Source organism: Strongylocentrotus purpuratus, unplaced genomic scaffold, assembly GCF_000002235.5.
Source record: "Strongylocentrotus purpuratus isolate Spur 01 unplaced genomic scaffold, Spur_5.0 spur5_scaffold_18, whole genome shotgun sequence".
Lineage (NCBI taxonomy): Eukaryota > Metazoa > Echinodermata > Echinoidea > Camarodonta > Strongylocentrotidae > Strongylocentrotus > Strongylocentrotus purpuratus.
In genome coordinates this window covers 9,470,190-9,493,922 of record NW_022145603.1, presented here as the reverse complement: position 1 = coordinate 9,493,922, position 23,733 = coordinate 9,470,190, and the positions used below count along the sequence as shown (strand labels likewise).

The 23,733-nt window shown below is 38.1% G+C and overlaps 1 protein-coding gene across 1 annotated transcript in view; it reads right to left on the bottom strand.

Annotated features, from left to right (window-relative positions):
* LOC576671 (RNA cytidine acetyltransferase) overlaps positions 1 to 23,125 on the bottom strand; it is a 26,923-nt gene extending 3,798 nt beyond the window's left edge. Inside the window, 25 exon segments of the mRNA XM_030989159.1 lie at positions 168 to 241; positions 1,812 to 2,030; positions 3,270 to 3,439; positions 4,128 to 4,238; positions 4,474 to 4,576; positions 5,031 to 5,079; positions 5,303 to 5,436; positions 5,714 to 5,824; positions 6,028 to 6,102; positions 7,142 to 7,243; positions 7,718 to 7,834; positions 8,582 to 8,678; positions 9,367 to 9,517; positions 9,986 to 10,119; positions 10,480 to 10,616; positions 11,783 to 11,881; positions 12,067 to 12,160; positions 12,327 to 12,460; positions 13,272 to 13,379; positions 14,011 to 14,131; positions 15,084 to 15,268; positions 18,346 to 18,517; positions 20,240 to 20,331; positions 21,423 to 21,574; positions 23,061 to 23,125. Coding sequence (XP_030845019.1) covers positions 168 to 241; positions 1,812 to 2,030; positions 3,270 to 3,439; positions 4,128 to 4,238; positions 4,474 to 4,576; positions 5,031 to 5,079; positions 5,303 to 5,436; positions 5,714 to 5,824; positions 6,028 to 6,102; positions 7,142 to 7,243; positions 7,718 to 7,834; positions 8,582 to 8,678; positions 9,367 to 9,517; positions 9,986 to 10,119; positions 10,480 to 10,616; positions 11,783 to 11,881; positions 12,067 to 12,160; positions 12,327 to 12,460; positions 13,272 to 13,379; positions 14,011 to 14,131; positions 15,084 to 15,268; positions 18,346 to 18,517; positions 20,240 to 20,331; positions 21,423 to 21,530 — 2,897 coding nt within the window. The 5' untranslated portion in view covers positions 21,531 to 21,574; positions 23,061 to 23,125.
* Between the last annotated feature and the right edge of the window lie 608 nt (positions 23,126 to 23,733).

Below are 23,733 nucleotides of genomic sequence, written 5' to 3'. Positions count from 1 at the left end.
AACATTAACAAAATGTGAATAAATGGGAAGTGGCCAAGAAAGGATTGGATTATTTTGTGTGTGGATGTGTACAACAAAGTACGGAAAGCATATTAATATTATGCCAACGTCATAAATGATTATGCTGCGGTTCACAGCGTCATATGGGAAAGAGTCCTTGGACTTACCTGCTGAGATCCAGTCCTTTCAAAGCTGCTAGTTCTTTCTTCTGTTTGGCCTCAATCACTGCTGCAGCTTCATCCTACATGAAATAGATAAAGAAAAAGAATAATTTGTGTTATGGAGTCACTTTGGCCCAAATTCACAAAGGAGGTTTTTCTTAACCCATGGTTTAAAATTTATCGCAAATTAAGCATACCTTGCCTTGCGCAGGTCTAATATTGTCCCTCTGACTGTGTCGCACTTTAATATTTTGCCCTGATTTTAGACCATGGGTTATATAAATGAAGATTTAAACTATGGGTCAAATTTCAACCTCCTTTGTGAATTCGGGCCCATGTGTTTATGAGGCAGCGATGCATTAGATCTTAAGATATTCTTGATTGATATTGAGTTACATTATACAATCAATTTACATTCACATGTTTAGATATTCCATTTAATACTCTAAACAGTTCTTGAGCCATACTCTGTCTGGTCAGATCCATATTGACCATCTCTCTCCTTCACCACTCCTTTCTCTACCTTTTCCTTTCATCAATCCATCTACATGTATCTATCCATCTATTGATCTCACTATTTATGTCTATATATCCAACTGTCTATCCTCTCGCTCTCTATCTCTCTCTATCTTTCTACGTACATGTACCTATCTACATTATCTAGCCATATATCTACCTATCTATCTATCTACCCATACCTGCCAACCTGAGACAAGAGAAATTAGGAGTAAATTTTTCTGGATGGACTACGAGGTCGCGAACCACCGAAGGATTGGGGTAGTAGCCCGTAGATTGGGGGGGGGGGGGGGGGGGTACACAGGACTTTAGGATCTATTTTTTTTTCTCTTCATTTTAATGGTGCAAATGGGCCTTTTCCTTCAACCTTTTCGCCCCACACATAAACAAATTTTGAAATGTGAACACTCACAAAACTACATGTTTCACTACCCACCTCAGTTAGGAGCCCTATTTTGCAAAGGTATATAGTAGTAGTAATCCAAAATAAATCTGAGGAAGTCCGGTAAATAACAAGCTTCCACGATCGCAGTCATCGCACAAGCATTGAAGAAAACACGCCAATGTATACAGTGTATCAACTGCACATGTAATATAAATACACGTGGGCTATACGCAGGTATGAATAAACATCCCCAAATTGCTGATGTGAGATGCTTGTAGGATACTTAACAGGACAGAATGGACATTTTGCCATTGAAAATGGCGGACGCACACACAAAATATTAATTTTAAAAAAATTATTTAAAAAAAAAATAAATAAAAAAAAAATAAATAAATAAATAAATAAAATTAAAAAAAGTCGGAGTTTTGAGGCATGCACTCGGAATTCGGAGATGGTATGAAAAATGCGGAGAAACTCCGCCTAAATCGGGGTGGTTGGCAGGTATGTCTACCTAGCTCTCTCTCTCTCTCTCTCTCTCTCACTCTCCATCCCTCTCTCCTTACCAATTCTTGAGCCATTGTCTGTCTGGTTGGTTCCATGGTCACCACCTCTCCTTCAAGCATCTGTATCTTGCTATCTATCTGACTGTCTTTCTCTCTCTTTCTCTCTCTCTCCCTCTCACTTCACTCTCCCTCTCTCTCTCTCTCCCTCTTACTTCACTCTCCATCCATCCATCCCTCTCTCCTTACCAATTCTTGAGCCATTGTCTGTCTGGTCGGTTCCATGTTGACCACCTTCTCCTCCATCATGTCTTTCTCCACCTCCCGTTCCAGGACGCTGTTGAGCTCCGTCACGACCTTCCTGACGGTGCGGTTAAACAGGGCCAGGAGCTGAGAGACAGGGACCTCTGTCTCCTTCTCAAGGACGTCCACGGTCTTGTGCTGTAGACCAAGGCCTAGAAGGATGCTCTGTGGATAATGAAAATAGCAATGTTTATAAGATAATGAAGTGGATCCTATTCAAATGATTGGTTGAAAGCGTATACGCGACCAGGCATATATTTTGCCTAAAACGTGATTTTACTAATGGCCGGTCATTAGTAAAATCATGTTATAAAACATCATCTTATAAAACAAATAATACACATCATTTTGTTCGGGCATTAGTAAAATTATCCACACTCAGTACCTTCGAAACAGTCCAAACACATACCTCGGATATCGCCTCAGGAGTGTTATACTGTTCTAAAGGTACCTTGTGTGGGTAATTCTTACTAATGTACTCACTGCTGTGTATTATTTGTGTACTAGTCAATTTCTTGTTTTTCTGGTAGGGCTTCATTAGCATACTTTTAGGTTTTCTGGATTCAAGGACGCTTGAGCCCTTGTTCATATCAATTTTAATCAATAAACAAGAGTCAAAATTAGCTCTCAGGGGATCATATGCAATGATGTCAGTAACTTTTAACAATTTCTGCAATGTGTTAGTGATAACAAGTTTTTTTAACAGGGCCCCCGATATAACCTGGATCAAATTTATTGATATTTTATTACAGAACCATATTGTATTCCGGTACTATATTCTTATTTTTTGCATTTTGTTTTTGTTTCTTGAAAAGTTCTTGAGCTTTAGCTTTGGACTGCTTGGTATATTCTAGATAATTTCACTACATCTGTAGAATCCATAAATAAATCCCAATTAGAGAATTTCAGCCATTTGCAAACTATTAACATTCTAAAGATAACTTTAACACATTGCCTACTGGAGCCAAGTGGTCCCTGTATGAAGCCCAGGGGAATTAAAGCATTTAGTAGTCATTGGGTTCAAATATACATATATATATATATATATATATATGAATCAGGGATGCCAGTTAGAATTGATAAGAGGGCCTGAAAATCACCTAGAATGAGCTATTTTGTATACAAAAAAGTCTAAACTATGGTCTGAAAATAACTCGTCAGGGCTTGAATTCAGGCTATTGTCTGCAAACTGGCATCTCTGCTGAATACATTTTATGAGAGAATATAGTAACTCATGTAAGCTGTGAGAGTCAAGAGCTTTTAAAAGTTCTGTCTCTAGAACCGTCAACAAATTGGTCCGATTCCCATCCCCAATCAAAAACGTGCAATGGACATCAAATGTTGTCGACAGTGAAGGTGTTTAGATATTGCTAGGATTGGTTCTACAGCGGCAGATCTTCTTACAAACTGAACAGCGGAGAGTTGGAAGTTGATCTTCTTGAGGAAGACGAGTCTCGTCACAGAGGGCAGCAGATCGGTGATGAGGTGGTAGTCGGCCATGTTCCGAGAGTAGAGCTCAAGCCTCTGGATGTCATACTTGGAGAAGAGCAACTCTAGTTCCGTTGCAGTCATTGCTAAAAGAGGGGAAATTGAATATTTTTGAAAATTAACACATTGGCAACATTGCCTTTATACAGTAGGCTTGCGGGGGCACCATGTGAGAGAGAGAGAGAGAGAGGGTTGAGGAGTCCTGAAAAGGACTCTGACTCCTCAACCCTCTCTCTCTCTCTCACATGGTGCACCTGCAAGCCTACTGTATATCTACATGCAAGCTGACACTTACAAGCAGCATCTAACATTGCCTTTGTTTTTTCTTACATCGTCTCTTCTGCAGTAATATCTACATTTTTGCCACAACTGCCAACTGTTGGGACCACCAATTTGTCAAACCTAATATAGGCTTCAATGATGTTCCAGTTAGTTCTTCCCATTTAGCATCAGATCATGAAATACATGAATGGACAATTTAATTTCTAAAAGCGATCTGTATATATTTCAAAGCCTGTCACGTTCATTGATAATGGAGAATGAATAAAGACTGATTGATCAACTGATTGATTGAAGCATGCCTGGCTGGAATGCTCCCCAGGGAGTGGAGAATGTGCATACATTGTGTTCGGGTAAGCCTGAATCAGATGACCGGGGTAATAATATGATTGCAGGGCCCTCAGGGAGAACAGTATGAATACTGATGAGGCTACCCTGGGTAAACAAGACATATTATTATTATTACTATTATTATTAATGTAAAGAAAAACTTACGTTGTGGTTTCATCTTGTTGTACGCCTTGCAGAAGAGCACACTGAGGGCTAGGGAAGGCTTGAAAGCTCTGAACTGATACGCACACAGAGACATGAACCGCTTCCTGAAGTCTGCAATATAGAATAAAACGTTCATTTTAAAAAGTTAACTGCAGGACATTAGCCAACGAACCTTTCCTTTGTATGAATATTCATGGCCCCAAAATACTCAAACTAATTCCCCCATTAAAAAATACCTGCAGGATTTTCTTCTGTAGAATGATAACATTACTTTACAAGGTAGGGCATTGAAAGAGAATAGTATCATGGGAATACTTCTCATGTCTTGGAAAGGAGAGTTTTATACCTGTCCAGAAAGCTGTGAGCCATGTTTCCTGATTGGCGCCCTCTGTGTCTGATTCTTGTACAGTCTTCAGCATGATACACGAGTGTTCTCCTGTTAGATCATTCTGTTGTTCAAAGAGATAGAAATCAGAAATTATTTTTTATTGTAAACTTGAACTGTGTATTGTTGATAAAATTACAATCTGGGGGATGTTCAATGGTATAATTCAACCAATGAGGGAGAGGGGATGGGGGTGGGGGGGGGGTAAGATTTCCACTGTGTTTCTTTTTTCTTTCCTAATTTTTTATGACATTATATCCATAAGTATTGTGATTTTAAAAAAAATGAAATGCACAAATTCAACAAACTGGTATACAGTGCAGCGTAAAAAGGGCACCTGAACTTGCCGTCCAGTAAAAATAATCAATAATCAATACAAGATAAATCATAGAACTGTAGTCATGAAACTTAAATTTGTTGGATTGGTCATAATAAGAAGCTCTACCTAAATATGACTGTTTTTTTTTTAAGAACCTGAAACCCAATCACTCACAAAGTGTAGAGGGAAAGAGACTTACCGCAGTCTGCCTCAGGTAGACTGGAAGATACCCTGCTTTCCTCCAGAACCTGGGAAGAAATGGGGAAAAAGTATGCAGAAAACTTAAGTAAAAGTGCAAGAGTCATTCAAATTTTGATGCGATTCATATCTCCCACAATGGTTATCTGAAATGTAATTTGGCAACATTTGCTTGAAGTAATATTTCTTCAACATGAAGGGTTAGTTTTGGGTTTATAGTCTAATTTCCAGATTGAATTAAGGATTTAGATGAGCATCATCAGCATTGCTTACTTGAGCAAGTCAGCGGTCAGTCCAAACGACACGCCAATGTAGTCCAGTTTCTCAGCTGGTCTCTCGCTCAGCTTGGACAGTAGAGGGGGTAGGTTCTTCCTCGGGACGATCACCTCTTCCAGCAAACCCACGGCCTGATTGTAAGTAAGATAAAAACAGTTAATGTTGCGTGTAAGACACTTAACTAAATTCGCCACTCTCCACCCAGATGAATGCTTAGCGCCTTATTATGGCGGCTCAACTACAGGCGGGGTCATAATATGATACTTTCTATTAAACGCAGTAGAGTTTCTCTATATAGTAGTTGTGCTATATAAATTATTATTAATATATTTTTCTATCAAAATATTGTAGAGATATGAATGGGAAAACAGTAGGCAGTTGCATTAGAAGATATCTTTCATAACAAACCTCTTTCTCCACTGTAGTGATAGTCTTTGTTTCAGGTGTTTCTGCCATACTGGGAAACTCTCCTTGGTAGTACTTTTGAAGAAGGCTCATAGCTCGGCTACCATACCCCATCTGTGTCAGAAAAGAAAATCAGGAAAATAAATACAAAGATACAAATAGTCACGCCTCCCTATCTCCCCCTTTCTCGCATTCACCTCCCTTTTCTACTTCCCGTAACCCTCCTCTTCCAATTTTTCTCCCTTACCTCCACACCCCCCTCCATCCTCTCCTCCAAATATATTTTATTAAATGAATTAAATGAAAAGATGACTTACCCCTTGGTAATCTGGATGTGTAGCTATTCTGACCACCCTCCCGCCCGACAGGCTTGGGAAGTCGTTGTCTTGAAACTATGATGCAAAAGCAAAAGCAAAATCACAATCTACATTAAAATCAATATAAACACATTACCATATATCTTTCATTTGAAAACAAATTTGAAAACATACAAAACTACAATCAATCATAAAGTCAATCATACAACAATTATAAATGTATTATCATTGTATTATAACCCTCAAACTAATTTGCGATCTGCAGGTAAATACCTGCTTGAGAGTCCTCGAACACGCTCTCTTCTAGATGATCGATCATTTACTGCCTGTGCATCGAGATTGTGGAATGGTCTTCCCCAAAACCCTCGCTCTTGTCACCAGTTATCCACTTTCAGAACTCAACTAAAGACATACCTATTTCAGATTTCTTACGGTTAGTCACTGTTTTTCCCAGTTAGAATCATGAACAGATATTTTTGGAAGTTTTTCAGTCTCATCAGCGCCTTTGATTAGGCAACTAGATATTGGCCCTTTATAAATTCCTGGATTGGATTGGAAAGCGAAATCAAAATAGAAATTTACTTACCAATACTGGTAAACCACTTAATCCACCTAATAATAAATAATTGGACTGGTAACCAATCATATCTCATGATAGCTGTACATGCCTACCTGTTGTGAAATTGTCCATGGAATCAGGTTCACCAGACTCTACTCAGACTGGTAACCAATCATATCTCATGATAGCTGTACATGCCTACCTGTTGTGAGATTGTCCATGGAATCAGGTTCACCAGACTCCACTCAGACTGGTAACCAATCATATCTCATGATAGCTGTACATGCCTACCTGTTGTGAGATTGTCCATGGAATCAGGTCGCCGGACTGTATTCAGACTGGTAACCAATCATATCTCATGATAGCTGTACATGCCTACCTGTTGGGAGATTGTCCATGGAATCAGGTCACCGGACTGTATTCAGACTGGTAACCTATCGTATCTCATGAGAGCTGTACATGCCTACCTGTTGGGAGATTGTCCATGGAATCAGGTCACCAGACTCTACTCAGACTGGTAACCAATCATATCTCATGATAGCTGTACATGCCTACCTGTTGTGAGATTGTCCATGGAATGAGGTCACCAGACGCTCTCTTGCCTCTACTCAGACTGCTCATTATCGTTTCTTTGGAAATCTCTCCCTCCAGACAAACCTACAGGTAATAGAAAAATTAAAAATGTAATAAAGATGACAGAGTGCCACATTATGCCAATACTCATCTCCCCACTTCCAAATATCTTCTCTCTTTTCAGTGTTCTCCTTGCCCCTCCCTTTCCTGCCTCCTCTCTCTCTCTCTCTCTACCCCCCCCCCTCCTCCTCCTCCTCTCTTTCTCTCTCTCTCCCTCTCTTTCTATATATATATATATATATATATATATATATACATACATACATACATATATCCGTCTCTTTCTCCCTCTCCGTCTCTCAATATTTATCTAAAACACACATTGTATTTCTGGTAGACCGCTCTATGATGGTTTCACTGGTCCTAACAGACAGAGGATATGTTGCTTTCTCTGCCTAGATCACCCATCCATCACTTACTCCACTCCCCCCCCCCCCCCCCTCTCTCTTTCTCTCTCTCTCTCTCTCTCTCTCTCCATTTCTTTCTCTCCCTATTCACCTGTAAGACACACAGTATTTCTGGTAGACCGCTCTGTGATGCTTTCACTGGTCCTAACAGACAAAAGATATGATGGGCTGGAGCATCAGAGAGCAGCTGAAGATCATTTGGAGTGTTCTAGAATCAATCAAAAACAAAACAAACATGACAATAGTGCAATTCTCATCAAATATAATTTCCAATTTAGCACTTATTAGCCACATTGGCAGTTCAAATTGACCAAACTTCCAAAGAAGAATCATAAACCACAGTATACAGCATCAATTTTTTTAAATAAATTCAATTGTGATTTTTTTTTAAAATTTAATTTTAATCATTACAATGACATTAGAGTTAGGTGCTTTACATTTCTGTTCCTCACAAAACACAGGAAAGCAAGAACATATAGACTCTCTGTAACTTCATCTTTACATCTTCACTTGTCATTAAAGGTAAAGACCAGTTATGGTCATGCGATTGCATTGTGAAAGAAACGTTGTGGAATCGATCAGAAAAGGTTGATCATCTAGCATCTAGCATCAGCAAGGTTCTGGAATCATCAAAATGATAAGAAATTTGGCCCATTCTTCGTAAAGTTACAAGCACTAACACAGAAAGATGTATATGGGACTACCCTATATCTCTCACAGACCATGAGAGAAACAAATTTACCAAATATATGAATTAGTAGGCGGTTTCCCAGCAAATTTTGTATCATCATGTATTAGTCAAAACATATTCTTTCACATGATTGGTAATGAGAGCTTCCATTTCATTTTTTGAAATCGGGGCGTTTCCAATACTGGTCTTTACCTTTAATTCACCCACCCACTAAAAAATATACAAATGGAAAAGACAGATGGAAAACATTCGGATGACTCTCACCTTATAATGCGCAGCAACATAAATGGACATCAATCGTTGAAGGAACACCTCAGATGCCTTGTGGTAGCTGAACAGTGTATCTCTGTTGATGTAGTATGTGCTGAGGAGTCAAGGTCTTAAACCTGAAGTAATAATGTACATACAGGGCCCCATTTCATAAAACTTGTCATCAGTGACAAATGAGAGTCTTTGTTATAGGCTACTGAAATCCTTGCTTCTGATTGGTTATCAGCAGATTTGTCACCGCTTTTTGTAATTTGTCATTGCAAAAGGCTTTGTAGAACAGGTCCCTGGTGTATCTAATGATTTTTTTCCAACAATACAGTCCATTAACAGTGCGAAGAGGTGTAATAGTCAAATTTCTTAAGTATTTGACTGGTGATGCCAGGGTCACACATTTTGTAAGTTCGAGCCTTAGCATCGAAGTTAATAATGTCTTTTGACAAGGCATCTATTTACTTGTGCCACTCTCCACCCAGGTGTTAGATTGGGTAACTGGTAGGAAGAAAGTTCTTGAATTCTTAACAATTTAGATCAAAGCTTAATAATATCTGGTTGTGTATGTTCATCTTGGGTTTTGGGAAATTTCATGAGAAGTAGTCATGACTATCTACCATATTCATGGATAAAACTTTACAAATATCTTCTACAGGAGTCTTTTTACATAAAAGAAAATTTAAATTATTTCATTTCAATTTCCTTCTCCGCTACCATTACTGTTCATTATCTATAATCCTGGTAAAATACAATCTTCAGCAGCAGAAGCATAATTGTCAAAAGGATATAAGTCACAATCTGCAGGAAGAGGGCAACCTGACGATATCCGCTGGACCTCAGCGACATTGAGACACAGGAGTTCATTGAGCCACTTCTCTACACTGTCACCTTCACTGTAACGTATGGACTCCTCCAGCGTCACCTCATGTAGTACACGACCTGAAGACAAGATACAGAGAGGTCCATTTTGTATTAGAAATTAACTTGATTATTCAGAAATAAACAGTCCCGTTCTTTAAGAGCCTTAACAAAGCAATTGAGCAGGAAATCATATCTTTAAATCTTGATCAGAAATGGATGAACCGCAAAATTCCTTGCTCCTAGTACACAGTGTGAACAAAAATGGACTAAGGAGTGATCCATGAGGAACACCACATGTTTTTTTTTAAATTTCCATTTAGCATCCACAGCTGTTGATGTCATCCATGTTTCTACAATATTCATTTATACACGTTTGGACAACAATGCATTACAATGTAAAATTGCCACCATCATTAATTAGGACAATACAGCCCTTGGGCTGCGATGCAAAATTTCTGAAAAAGTAAACCAATATACTAATTATCATTACTATTATCATCAAGATCATTAATATGACAATCATTTAATAGTAACCTTTGACCTTACCTGAGGCAGATGACCCTGTTGAAAGGGAAGTGGATGCCTTGTTTGCAGCAGAGCTGCTGACCCCAAATGTTGCATTCTGCTTTCTAAGCTGCTGAAGAAGCTTGAGGGAGAGGGATCTGCCAGTACCCTCATACCTGTGAGTGCATGGTTGATCAAGATTCAAGGAAATGTGTAAAATGGATGAGTCACATATTAAATGTCTGAGCAATTCCAGATTCAAAAGGTTATTGTGTAAATATATTTTCTTAGACACATACAAACTATTCATCAGTTCTCATACTATGGGTACCTGTATAACAGACAACATCATTGTCACCAACCTCCCTGCCACCACGATCACCTCTGAGTCAGTCGTCCTGACAATCATCCCCTAGACTACCACACCACTACCACCATCACTATCACCACCATCACCACGAGCGTCATCACAATCCCCCCACTACCACCTATCCACCACAACCACTACCACCACTATCACCCCCGATCTCTCTTACCCATTGATGGTCGAGGACATGAACACCAGATATGGCCCGAGGAGCTCCTTGACAAGAGGAAGCGGGATTGCAGCTGCCTCGTCAATCACCACCAACTCTGCTTGGCTCAACTTATGGGCGTCGCCAGGATGGATGTACTTTGGAATTGAATGCATATAAAGACAAAGGTCATAGGTCATGTTGCAACGCATTACTAGCAATACTATTACTACAATACTATTACTACACTCTTGGTTTGGGTCATATTTCGCCAGACAATGTGACGAGGCTAAAGCAGCTGTTGAAAGAAATAGGAAAACCTGTCAATTTGAAACAAGTTCGACAGACTCTATCCAAACTATCTATTGTTTCTTCGTTTGTCATTTACTACTCAAAGAATGCCAATAAATGGGAAACCAAAATTCCCCTTCGCATTTCAAGTATGTAATTACTCACACACACAAATTGGTCAATACACCTTGTAACCAGTCTTATATTTTCTTTCTACTGCTCGCCTCTTTTCATTGCCTCGCACTGATAGAATCCTCTTGTATTAAACATTAACTCAAATCAAACTCTTATAATACTCATTATGTATGTTTCGTATTTATTAAGTTGATATATCAAATGAAATTTCAATATTTAGCTCCTCTTATTTCATCTTTAGCTAGGAATATCCATAACTCCTCAGCTTTCACTATGTTGTAAAATAAGTTAATTTTTCGTTGATGTTACATAACATTATTCACTGTATTTTTACATGTATGTACTTTTAATGCCCTGCATTTTCCAGTAAAATGGAATTGTCCTGGGCTATTGTTCTCCTTTGTTGTGCAAGTTCTGAACAATAAAGTGATGTTTAAAAAATTAATGTATGATAACTGCTATAAGTACGATGAAAAGAAAAGACCCTGCCCATTTTTATTCTTATAGTCCAGACTCTGTGACATCAAACATAATATTTTAAAGAACATTTTCCACACGTGATATGTACGCACTTAGTTTTTATTTGTCAAAATTTAAACAGTATTAATACTAAGAGAGTTGCCCTGTTTAAATAAAAACGAAAAAATAAAAAATTCAAAAAAAGAAGAAAAAGTACAATTCAGGGTAAGGGTTTAAACATAGATTTTCTACAAACGTACTGTTATAAAATAACATGTATTCGCAATTAAAGCACCGACAGATGATTCATGATCGCACTGAAGACATTAATTTTCCTCTTTTTTCTGGATCGATACGATCATAATATCATATGAATTGTAAACTGTTTGCAATATAAAATATGTTTTTCATACACTTTCTCAAGACTATTCTTTAATACCTGTATGGTCTGTCTGTGTTCTCTGAAGATGTTGACCCTGATGACGGCCTTGTTGAACTCTGGGTTGGTCGACTGGACTAACTCATAATCAAGATGTTCCTACGTATCAAGAAAATAAAAGAAACGTGGTTGAGTGGTCGAGTGGTCGAGTGGTTTAAGGCGCTTGACTGGAGATGTGAAGGTCGAGGGTTTGAATCAAAATCTGGGGTTTTGAAAGCATAAAGATCTGGAGGCAATGTAATGATTTATCACAAGTGAATCTCTTATTCTTCTTAGCGGCTTACCTGGTAGTCAAGCCCATCAAAGCCTTTGAAGATGAACTCAAACAGGGTGCGGATATTCTCCGGGCTTGGCGCCGTCACAAAGATATTGGAATATCTGAAAAATGAGAAGGGAATTATATGAATTATGTAAGGTGCAGTTACACTCATTGGTGAAAAGAGTCATAATAACTCTTTCCCAATGCTAGATCCTAGTAAACTAGTAAGAATATGAGCAAATATATTCCCACTATAATTTGAGACATTTCTAATTTGAAACTTACCCAAATGCTACGGCAGTTGCGATAGCCAATCCCAATGCAGCGGACTTGCCACGCCCTCTTGCTGCTGTCATGGAAACCGTGCTGCGAAGTGTCTTCTCTGAAATGGACTCCACAAACTTCAGCAGAGCTTTGGCCTATTGACAGAAGAAGGAATGTACATCCATGGAATAATATTACAGCATGTCCTTCAACTACATATACATGTTGTATCAACTAGAAACTCAAGAACTGCAGAATACCTCTTCCACCAAGTAACCCTTACTCTAAACCTCACCCTACCCTAACCTTGGTTTCTTCTGCAATCAAGCCTAAACTCACAATTTACCTGCACAAATCTGCAATATTTCTGAGGACACTACAGTTAATATTATAGCTATATGTTCGACCCTCAACAGAACCTAATCAGGACAGAAAATATTATTTTTCTTAATGAAATAACTGTTCTTTCAAACCTTGACATTAATGTTATTCTTTACATATTCAAGAAAATTAATTGACTTACATTTATGAATAATCTATATATCTTTGTAAAGTTATATGATATTGATATGCAAAATGTAAGTAAAGGAAAATTTCCTTGGACAATAAATTAAAATTGAAATGAAATTGAAATTGAAATTGAATTGAAATTTGAATTGAAATTGGGATTGGGATTGGGATTGGGATTGGGATTGGGATTGGGATTGGGATTGGGATTGGAATTGGAATTGGAATTGGGATTGGGATTGGGATTGGGATTGGGATTGGGATTGGGATTGGGATTGGGATTGGGATTGGGATTGGGATTGGGATTGGGATTGGGATTGGGATTGGGATTGGGATTGGAATTGGAATTGGAATTGGGATTGGGATTGGGATTGGGATTGGGATTGGGATTGGGATTGGGATTGGAATTGGGATTGGGATTGGGATTGGAATTGAAATTCAAGATGCCTTGAGACATACCTGGTCAAGGGTTTTTGTACAGTTGATAAGAGCTCCGACAGGCTGTGTGTCCTGCAGGGATGCTTTTAACTCCTTCAGTTCAATCTCCGCAGGGCTTTGAGAATCCTCCTATAAAAAGTGAAATGAAATAATATTTACAGGAAGAGCTTATTCCTCAGCAAAGGGCTTCTAACTTATACCACACTAACCCATGTCTTTGCAGGGTTTTGCAGTTTTCGTTTCATAAATTTATATATTATCTCACACAGACTAAACTTGGGGGTCTTTCTGGGGTGCACAAACTTATATTTTCTTTACCGATTTGCAATTCATTTACCAATAGAATAATTATATTTTGCCATGCCGTTTTAAGGACACACTGCCATAGAAGTTGGCTCTCATGGGGAATGTGACACCATTCTTTTTGGAAACTTCAAGTTTACTCAAACGTTACAACTGCCAGCAATGTTTTGATTAACATGATAACTAAAAGCAGTAGTTGGGTTAGGATGGGATCTAATTTGAAGGTATGTGCAATGCAGACACAATTTACTTAAATGTTTTACAAGCATGTATTTAAAATTTTCTTTTGCCCAGCTTCTTGTCTAAAGCTTTAAGCAGTCTCAATGTTGATTAACTGGTGATCTGCATCATTCTTACTAGGTTGTCATTTAAAACTTCATTTTAGGTTTTAAAAACTCAAAGGTTAAAATTACGATGGTCTTGTGTTAATACAGCTAGGGACAATTCCTCCTACAACTACTTACCTTAGTCTTGGGGGTATGGCCTCAATGTTGAGAGTGTGTTGAGACAGAGGTAGAATCTGAAGCTGATCATCGACCACCATACAGCTATCACATGACGCCAGCGATAGCAGGAATCTGTGTATTCAAGTATAAGATGTTTGCAAATATTGACTAATCTGAGCCTGTGTGAGAAAAAAAAGGCAATATCCATTCACTTGAATGGTTTATGTTACATTAAAGATAAACTCCAGTACTGGTAAAAAAAAATAACAATTCTCACAGAATCAAACGAAACTTACACTGAATGTTCAAGATTACAAATAAATGACATGTGCCAAACAATTTTGGAAGAAAATGTATACTGGCTGAGTAATGAGCATAGAAAGACAAGGACATCAAGATAGTACTAGCCCCGACACCATGTGTGTTGTCCCATATATAGCTTTCTATGTGAGTGCTTGTTACTTTACCAAGACTCGGTCAAATTTATTATGATTTTGATGACTCCAGAACCTTGCAGTGCACACCAATACCAACATGCTACATGATCAACTGTTTCTGATCCTTTCCACACCTTTTCTTTCACAATGCAATCGCATTACCAGTACTAAAGTTTATCTTTAACAACCTCATGGTAGTATGCTCTAGCAACAGCTTCTCCACTGTCAATATCCTGCACTAATCAAAATCTCAACTAGATGGATCTTGGACTGCGCGCAGTCCAAAATGATGCCTCCGCCATAGAGCAATTTTACAAACCAAAACAGGAGCAATTTTTTAAATTCAAGTTTGATTGTATTCCAGTAACAGGTTTTCAGAATATCGTGATTACAAGCTATTTTTTCATATACATGTATGACCCATTGGCTCAGCAAGATACATACATACATATCTTGAGTTTGATGGTAATTCATCAAGCCCAAACTCCGGAGAAAAATAATGTCCTCGACCTACAATCAAAATGCATCTCTCTGCCTAACCCTATAATTTTTACAAACATAAATCCCAAGCAAACATCACTGGGGCAAATGTCAGAACACCCAAAGACTTGTTAAATGAAGAAGAAAAAAAGATTGGAGTCTCCTACCGTTCGTTGAAACGTGCAACGACGTCCTGGTGAGATTCCGTCCGATAGCGAGAGTGAACGTCCATGGACATGGTGTAGAGCTGCTGGAGGGACGACACGCTGCGCAAAAGGATCACCACGATGCCACCCCCCTCCACAGTCTCAATGGTACGGGCCAAGAGGTTAGGGGTCATGGCCTCAAAGTCCTGGGTCGAGAGAGGTCACAAGTATTTTGTAGTATATTTTACGAGACTATATGAATGTAAGAGCACAGTGGGTGTGACATACCGTGAATCTCTGTGTATAAGACACACCTTTTTCCCGCCGTCAAACCTGGTTTAGGCGACAACCTGTCTACAAAGACCACATTTGTTGTTTCCCTTGAAACTGGTTTTCCATCAAAACATATACTAAAAGATCCTCTGCATAGAGACCACCTGTCTATAATGACCACTTTTCTTGTCTCCCTTGGGTGGTCTTTATATCTAGGTTTTACTGTAATAGCCCTGACAAACACACCCAGAGGGGATGTAGAAGTATGTCCGACATACCTGCAAAACACACATGCCATACATGTTTAATACCAAGGATCTTATCCATTCGCGCTAATACAAAGGAAATCATTTATCCTCTGCTACATAAGAAATTTTATATACCTCACTTAACCCTTACTGTACTGGGGGGGGGCCTGGGAGGCCCCCCCCCCTGACATTTTCGAAGATCGCGCCGCAACCGCTTGGAATTTTGAATTGTCGTTTCATGACTTTTTTCCCTCAAGTCTTGCGCACATTTTGATACCATTTTCGTCAAAATCGGATATACCTGTAAGGTGTTACATAACAATTAGTATGCGCATGTCATCAAAAAAGTGCTATAATTGCATATATTCATGTACAAGCAGAAATGTGAAGATATGAATTGATATCAAATTGCTTTTATATGTTTCTCAGAGTAACTTGATGTATTCCAGAACAAAAGAAAACATAAGAAATAAAACAATAGATATAATAAGAAATAAAAAACAATAAAATACATAAGAAAATAAATATTTGAAAATCGCATCAAATTTGCATAAATTATCATTATTAATTACATCAAATAACTATTTTGTAATAGAAAAGAAGTTTTTTATGAATAATGAGTTTCAACATTCAAAAAGTGGAGTCTGACAATTTTTGTAATTATTCTAGTTCCCTAAATATAGTTCCAGATTTGATATTCATGAATGCGTAATTTTCATATTCATAATTTATGCAAATTAGCCTATGCATTTTCAAATATCATAAAAATAATGAAACCTCATCAATTTGAGATGAAGGAAACATTTATTCAATACATTTTCAAGATTCTTCACAAGTCTACGGACAAATATGTAGAGTTTTCTGTGAAATGCATAAAATTAGCATTTTGCATAATTAATTAGGCTATAACGACAAAAATTTGCATATTAGGAAAAATCTAATTATACCATCTTGTTCCTTACGTAAATATCTACAAATATGCAAATTTTCGCGTTGATCGGACATTTGACGGCCGAGATCATAGGGGGGGGGCCTCCGAGGCCCCCCCCCCAGTCAGAGGGTGCTCAAAATAGCCCAGTACAGTAAGGGTTAAGAAATCTAGCCATCTGATTGGTCGAAATTGCATTAAACTTTAACTATTTCTGTAAAATTCCCAGTAACCTTGGTTAAAACAGTTCTAAAATCCCAGTAACCATGGTTACCGGGAAAATAGTTCAGTCTCCATGGTTACCCCATAGGTTTACATGTTAAAAAATGGTTTGCGCGATCGAGGATACCGTACGTGTGCGAAGAATTGGTCGGTATTTTCATACAAGACAAGACAATTCCAAACAAGACAAAAATGGCTAAAGAAACTGTCCCAAGATTTCAACTTATCAAATGCAAGACTCGCTGACAGCAAGAACAACAAAAAAGGTACGTGAAATTATCCATAAACATGTTCGTTTAGTTGCTGAAAATGGAGTACCAGCATAGACGTAGACGAAAATAGATCTAGTTGTCAGGGTGTCTGATCGCGCACCCGATGTTGTGTGCTATATTCTTCCCACAGAGATTACATGCAATGCAGTCTCTATGCAGTCTACGTACATTGCGCGACCATGCGAAAAGTTTTTTTTTTCAATTCGAGATTCAAACCTTTATCTGTTGTGATCCTGAAGGTGATACTCAATAAGTGAGGTGCCATATGAAAGCGCACGTTCTTCTCTCTATTCCCCACAGGGCCGGCCCACCCCCAAAATTGTAAAAATATCTTGCTTAGACTAGAATCTAGATCTAGTCTACTCTCAAAGATAAACTCATAAAAAACAACCGTGCAGATAAACTAGAGAAAGGCCAAGGTGGTGTCATTAGTTGACTCTTTTGTTTTCGGCATATAAAAGTATTAATGACTGCTTTAATATTCGAGAAATAGTTGTTTTTATACGCTCAAGGGAAGGTTACAATTGTGCTATTGCCCCGAGGCGTGCCGAGGGCAATAGCCCAATTGTAACCTTCCCTTACTGCTTTGAGAGAAATAGTTATTTTTATACGCTCAATTGGGCTATTGCCCTCGGCACGCCTCGGGGCAATAGCACAATTGTAACCTTCCCTTGAGCGTATAAAAACAACTATTTCTCTCAAAGCAGTCATTAATACTATAATACACTTTCGACCCAAGCTTGGTTTCATTTTTTTTACAGGGCTGTTATATTCAGTTTACAATTATGAAAAGCAAAACTTGTTTCAAATAGAACTGGAGCTCCAAGATAAGCAAGGTACATGCCTTCTGAGTCTCGTGAAACCAAAAAGTACTCACAAAACTAGCTCTCAAAAAGCCCAGTTAGAACGAAGTTAAATGGAGAATGACACTTCCAAATTTGACTCTGGAAAGTTCATGTACAATAACATCTGGTAGACCTTGTGACACACAAAGGGATTACTAGATGGACAAATCAAAACCAAATATGGAATGAGAGGTGCCTCTGTCATACCTGCAGAACACACATGCCGTAGGTGTTAACAAGGATGTTATCTTTTCATGGTAATACAAAGGAATAACTTGTGGTAGACCTTGTGACACATAAAGGGATTACTAGATGGATAAATCAAAAACAAATGAGGTGCATCTAACATACCTGGAGAACACACATGCCGTAGGTGTTAACAAAAATGTTATATTTTCATGGTAATACAAAGGAATAACTTCTGGTAGACCTTGTAACACATAAAGGGATTACTAGATGAATAAATCAAAAACAAATGAGGTGCATCTAACATACCTGGAGGACACACATGCCGTAGGTGTTACCGAGGATCTTGTGCGTCTCAGAGTAGTAGCAGTAGCGGATGTTGGTAGCAGCGATGAAGAGCTCGAAAGGATCATCATCGCTAACGTCCACCATTCCTCCTTTGATCTTCTTCTGGAGCTGCTTCATGCGCTTCTTCCGATGACTGCAAACATTCAAAATAGAGACACAAACAATAATAATAAGACATACCTATTCCTGTCCCAAGACATATGACTGCACTTTACATAAATTATATAATTAATATTATTACCCCAGCGTTTCACAAGGCTCAGCAGCTGTTAATCAGCGCACAGTGTATTTGAAGGAGTAATCCTACCAGGTACCCATTTACTGCACCTGGGTCGAGTGTGGCAAATGTACAAAGGACATGAAGATGTCAAGATGCGATGCTAAAGTGAAGGCTGCTGCATTCAAGGTGCTGGTACGTCCTAAACTTGAATATGCAGCAGCTGTATGGGACCCTCATCAATCTTACCTGGTAGATAAATTAGAAATGGTACAAAGAAGGGCAGCACGATTCGTCTACAATGACTATCGTCGTACTACAAGTGTCTCTGAGTTACTCAAATCCCTGGAATGGTCTCCTCTCCAACAACGAAGGAAAGACAGCAGATTAACGCTATTCTACAAGGCATTCCACCAGGAAGCTGCTGTGGATATCCCCGATTATGTTCATGAAGCACCAAGATCTGTGAGAGAGAATACCAATCGTCTAGTCCCACTACAATGCCGAACAAACGCGTACCTGAATAGCTTCATACCAAATACAATAAGAGACTGGAACAGCCTCCCGCCAGGTGTCAAAAACCTGAGCTCTACACAAACCTTTAAACTATGCCTCCAAAAGAACCGTACATCAATTAATTGAATGCACATGACACCCCCCTCTAGACGTTAGTGCTTTTAAGCGATGTCTGGACACCAATTCTGAGATTCTGAGAAGAGAGAGATACGGGTGGACAGCGACCACGATTCCTGGCGTGTTTCCCCCGCTCTGCTCCCGTACCGTGTGTTGCGGAGATTCGTGTCTTATCTTGGTCACTGCTGATTGCATGTTGTGCTGTGCATGCATGTGAATTGAATCATGAATGTGTTGTCTGTTGACTGGCCTGTTGTGTGTCCCAACTTACAACTTAACAACATCGCTTTGTTGGGAGGATACAACTTGTGAATAGCTTGTAATGATTTTTCTTTACAATTGGTTCTAAAACATGAAAAAACAGACTAAACAGAACAGTTGAGTGAGTGATGAGTGAACTGTTTCAGTGTTAGAACTTTGATCGACTTTTTTTAATTTGAGCATGTTTATGTTCATGTTGAGTTTGAATTTGATGTTGGATGTTTGTTGAACTGAAGTCAGAACTGTCAAGTCAAGACAGAACATAAGTTTTTACTCTTGACTTTCTTGTCTTGTCAATTATCATGCTTGATTCAATTCATGATTGTCTTGACTGAGCATGCTGAGTAACTCTTTCTTTTTGACTTTTTTGAATACCTTGAATACCAAAGCTTCTGGAATAACAATAGCGTGCATGCAGCCTTATGGCAGGCTATGAGTTAAAGGGCTTATAGAATAAGCCTTTCCCATTACAGAAAAAGGCACAGTGATTCTCCGAAAATAGAACTCAACTTAATTTTTAAGATTCCATTGCCAATTTAAGGACTGCTTTGAATACCAGGAAAAAAATTAATGAGAAAATTTGGGGGGCTACTTTTCAAGCTTGCTTGCATGAAAATAACACCCTTTAATTTGTTTTGCATTGAACTCTATGCAAATTTTTGGGGCTCTTTTGGGCATTTTGGGGGCTAATTCGCCCCGAGCCTCTGTGTATTTTTCCCCTGTTGAATACTATCATATTCTTACCTGCTGAATCCGAGCTCTTTCTTATAACACCACAGCACAGAAGGCCTGGCCTTCACTACCGCCTTGGACAGCATGTGATGTAAAATCACCACCTTATGGAGAAAAGGGGGAAAATTTATATCATTTAGGGCACCTTTGGATGGAGGAAACTGTATTACAGATTATTAAAACATCTTTTATGGAGGAAAAACTCTAAATAAGATATCAATTTTTCTCTTAATGTAACAAGATTTGTGTGAGTAAGATGTAGAAAACCTACAACTTTATAATACACAGGGGAAATATTTTCTTTTTCAAAGTTATTCATGAAGCATCTCCAAAACCTTAGGAATAATTATTCTTCCATACACTGATCAAAAGATCTGGGGGTCTGTGGATCATTATCGTCATCATTATGATTAAAGTATCATTATCATCATCAGCATTATATCATCATGATCAATATTACTATTATTATCATTATTGTTATCATTATAATTATGATTACTGTATTATTATCATTATTACTCTAATCATTATCAACAATAATTTCTGTTGTAGTGAAACATGAAAAATTCCTTGCTTTTTTCAGATCCTTCAAAGATACCATAGTTATCTTAACCTACTTATAGGGTCATTAACATGTAAACGATGCAGAGCACATTTTCACCGATGTAAGCTGACATTTTAGTTCGTCAGACTATTTTTTGAGGCAAGAATTCCAGGTTCTGGAAGATTGCAATGGTTTTTCAGAGCCGCTAGTTTTATCTGCAAAAGAAGCTTAGATTAATATGAAGTCTATGATGAATGGGACAAAAACAATGATCTTTTGGTGTCACATTCAAGTACAAATTGTGTAATTAGTAATGAGCATGGTTATTTGTACGGTTACATTAATTAGTTTGTTTTCAATTAACACATTTTGAAGATGGTAATACAAATGTAACATGTTCAATACGGCAATTAAGATGGCCATGAAAACACAGCTTAGTAATGACATTTAAGGTTGTTTTGGTTGACAAATGTTGGTGTTGACATATGAAATAAGTGTCAGATAGATCTGAGTTTTGAAAGAAAAACGCTGAGATACAGTCAAGATTTTGAGACCAAATGAAAGTTCAATGAGTCGAAATAAGAAAGATAAGATTGACACACTTTGAGTAAGATAGAATTTATTCCTAAACATACAATAACTGGTACGTACCTGATCTTTGCCTTTGTCTCCCACAAGAACAAAGAGTGACCTATGACCCTGGGTAACGCCATTCTCTATCTGCACTCTGATGCGGTTGTCAATCTTCTTACGAACCATCTCGAAAATCAGCTCCTTACCGACAGGTCTTTGTCAAATTTAATCTGCAAAATGTACAATTGTCATGGAATTTTGGATCAAAGTCATCAGGATCAGGATCAGGATCATTGATTTAATCATCGTGACAGAAATTCACACAGAATATGAACGGTTCTGCAGCAGCAGGGGGGTGTTTAACAAAGATCTTAAGTTGAACTTATCTCTAATTTGGACTTAAAAATTATGGAAAGCAGTTAGCATCTATGAAATTATTTTGTAAAAGTTATTTCAAAAGGCATAAAGTGTTGATTCAAATCATTCATAATTTATATTATCATGGGAGATTACATGTTCTTGATGTGGAATTACTGAAAAGTCTGAAATACTTTATTTTTTTCTTATGAATATATTTTATTATAAGGCTACAAATGGCTCTCCATAATATTTAAGTCCAACTTAGAGTTGAGTTTGACTTAGAATCTTTGTGAAACACCCCACATTTCGATGTAAACAGGTAATCGATAGATAGTGCCTAGTCGTAATCAGTGTCTTTGCCTGGGTCTATACCCCAAGGGTTAGCTTTAGGGTGCTCTCTCCAATTCATGTCAAAATCTGGATGACCAAAGTTATAACATTAACTAGTTTAATTAAAATTTTGAGTACTACCTACCGGTAGGCCTAGGGGTACTGGTCCGAGAATTAGGATTGCCCGCATAAACAAGGATCGTCTTAGCTTCGTAAATGCAGATAGACGTGTGATCGAAAGTAAGGATCGTCCGCATAAACGTGGATCATCTTACTTAGCTTCATAAACGCATATAGACGTTTGATCGAAAGGATCGTCCGCATTTTCGCGAAATTTGTAATTCCGATCGTGTGTGATGCTCCTTGATGCATTTCACACTTACTTTGCACACAGACTCATTGTGAAGACAGACAACCCGTCAAAGTAGACAGTGGACTGGGTGGATTTTATTACGCGGAATCCGTTTTTCTCATTGCCAGCACGCAGATCAGGAACCCTACACCCGCAGCGCAGAGCAACTAAGAATAAAAACAGGATGCAATTTATCCACAATTAGGAGGATATCCTCATTTATTCGAACGATCCTCATTGTCGGCCCAGCGCCCCTACTGAAAAGTGATGATTTTTCAAAAAAAAAATTAATGTAAAAATCTTGGATTTTAATTGAAGATTCAATGTTTTTAATTATTTTGAGAGGAAGAAACATACAAAAATGTTAATCTAAATACTAGATAAAATGTGCCATGAATTTGAGTCCAAAACGATTTCTATCAGCCATAGATCCACGTCTATTCATAACAGACAAAAGTTTATTGAAATAAATTGAAGAAAAATTCAAACACACACAAATACGAGCAGATGGGACTGGTGACAGTTACACCAACCTCATAACACGCTCTATAATTACTTATTTACGACAAATCAGTACAAATTTACACTTATGAAACAAACTGTTCAATTTATATCACAAAATATAGGCATTTTCACACTGAAACAATCAAATTCATGAATAATATCAAACTTACAAAAAATATTGACGGGTGAAGCAGACTTCTGCACGTGTGTAAATAAAATGCCCTCTTTCGACTGGGCTAATGTAGTCAATGCGTCATGAAACCTGGCATGGCCGGTCTACAACTTTTTGTATTTTTTAGCGATTCAACAAAATAAATAATTGCATAGAGCTGAGATCGTATAACAAATTATTGATTTATTATTCAGAGTCAAACCTGTTATTATTTATGCAAACTAATTGTCAAGGCTAGGTCTACATATTCACATACAACTTATAGAACGGTAAGCCTATCCCTGTAGCTTTAACTAGATTCCACTTTTGGACGTAAGGTATAACTTGTATTGAGCAATCTCTCAATTCTGATTGGCTAACTAAAGTGTGATCAACACTTGCAACTTTTTGTTCGAGAGGACCGAGGTGGGGGGGGGGGGAGGGGGGAGGGGACACAAGTTCGCGTACCAGGAACAGTTTTAGCCTGGAGTTTTAGAAACAACAATTGTTATCAAGAGTCTCACTTTTAGCTAGTTTCGACCCCTGCTTTGAGATGACTGAAATTGGGTAAAACAAGCACAACCAACTTGGTGATTCATACAATGCCAACGCGTAATCTGTTTTTCCCCCACGATGTAACTTTCTCGCTACTTTAAAAAAAAAGTTTTTTCAATTCATTCAACGATCTGAAT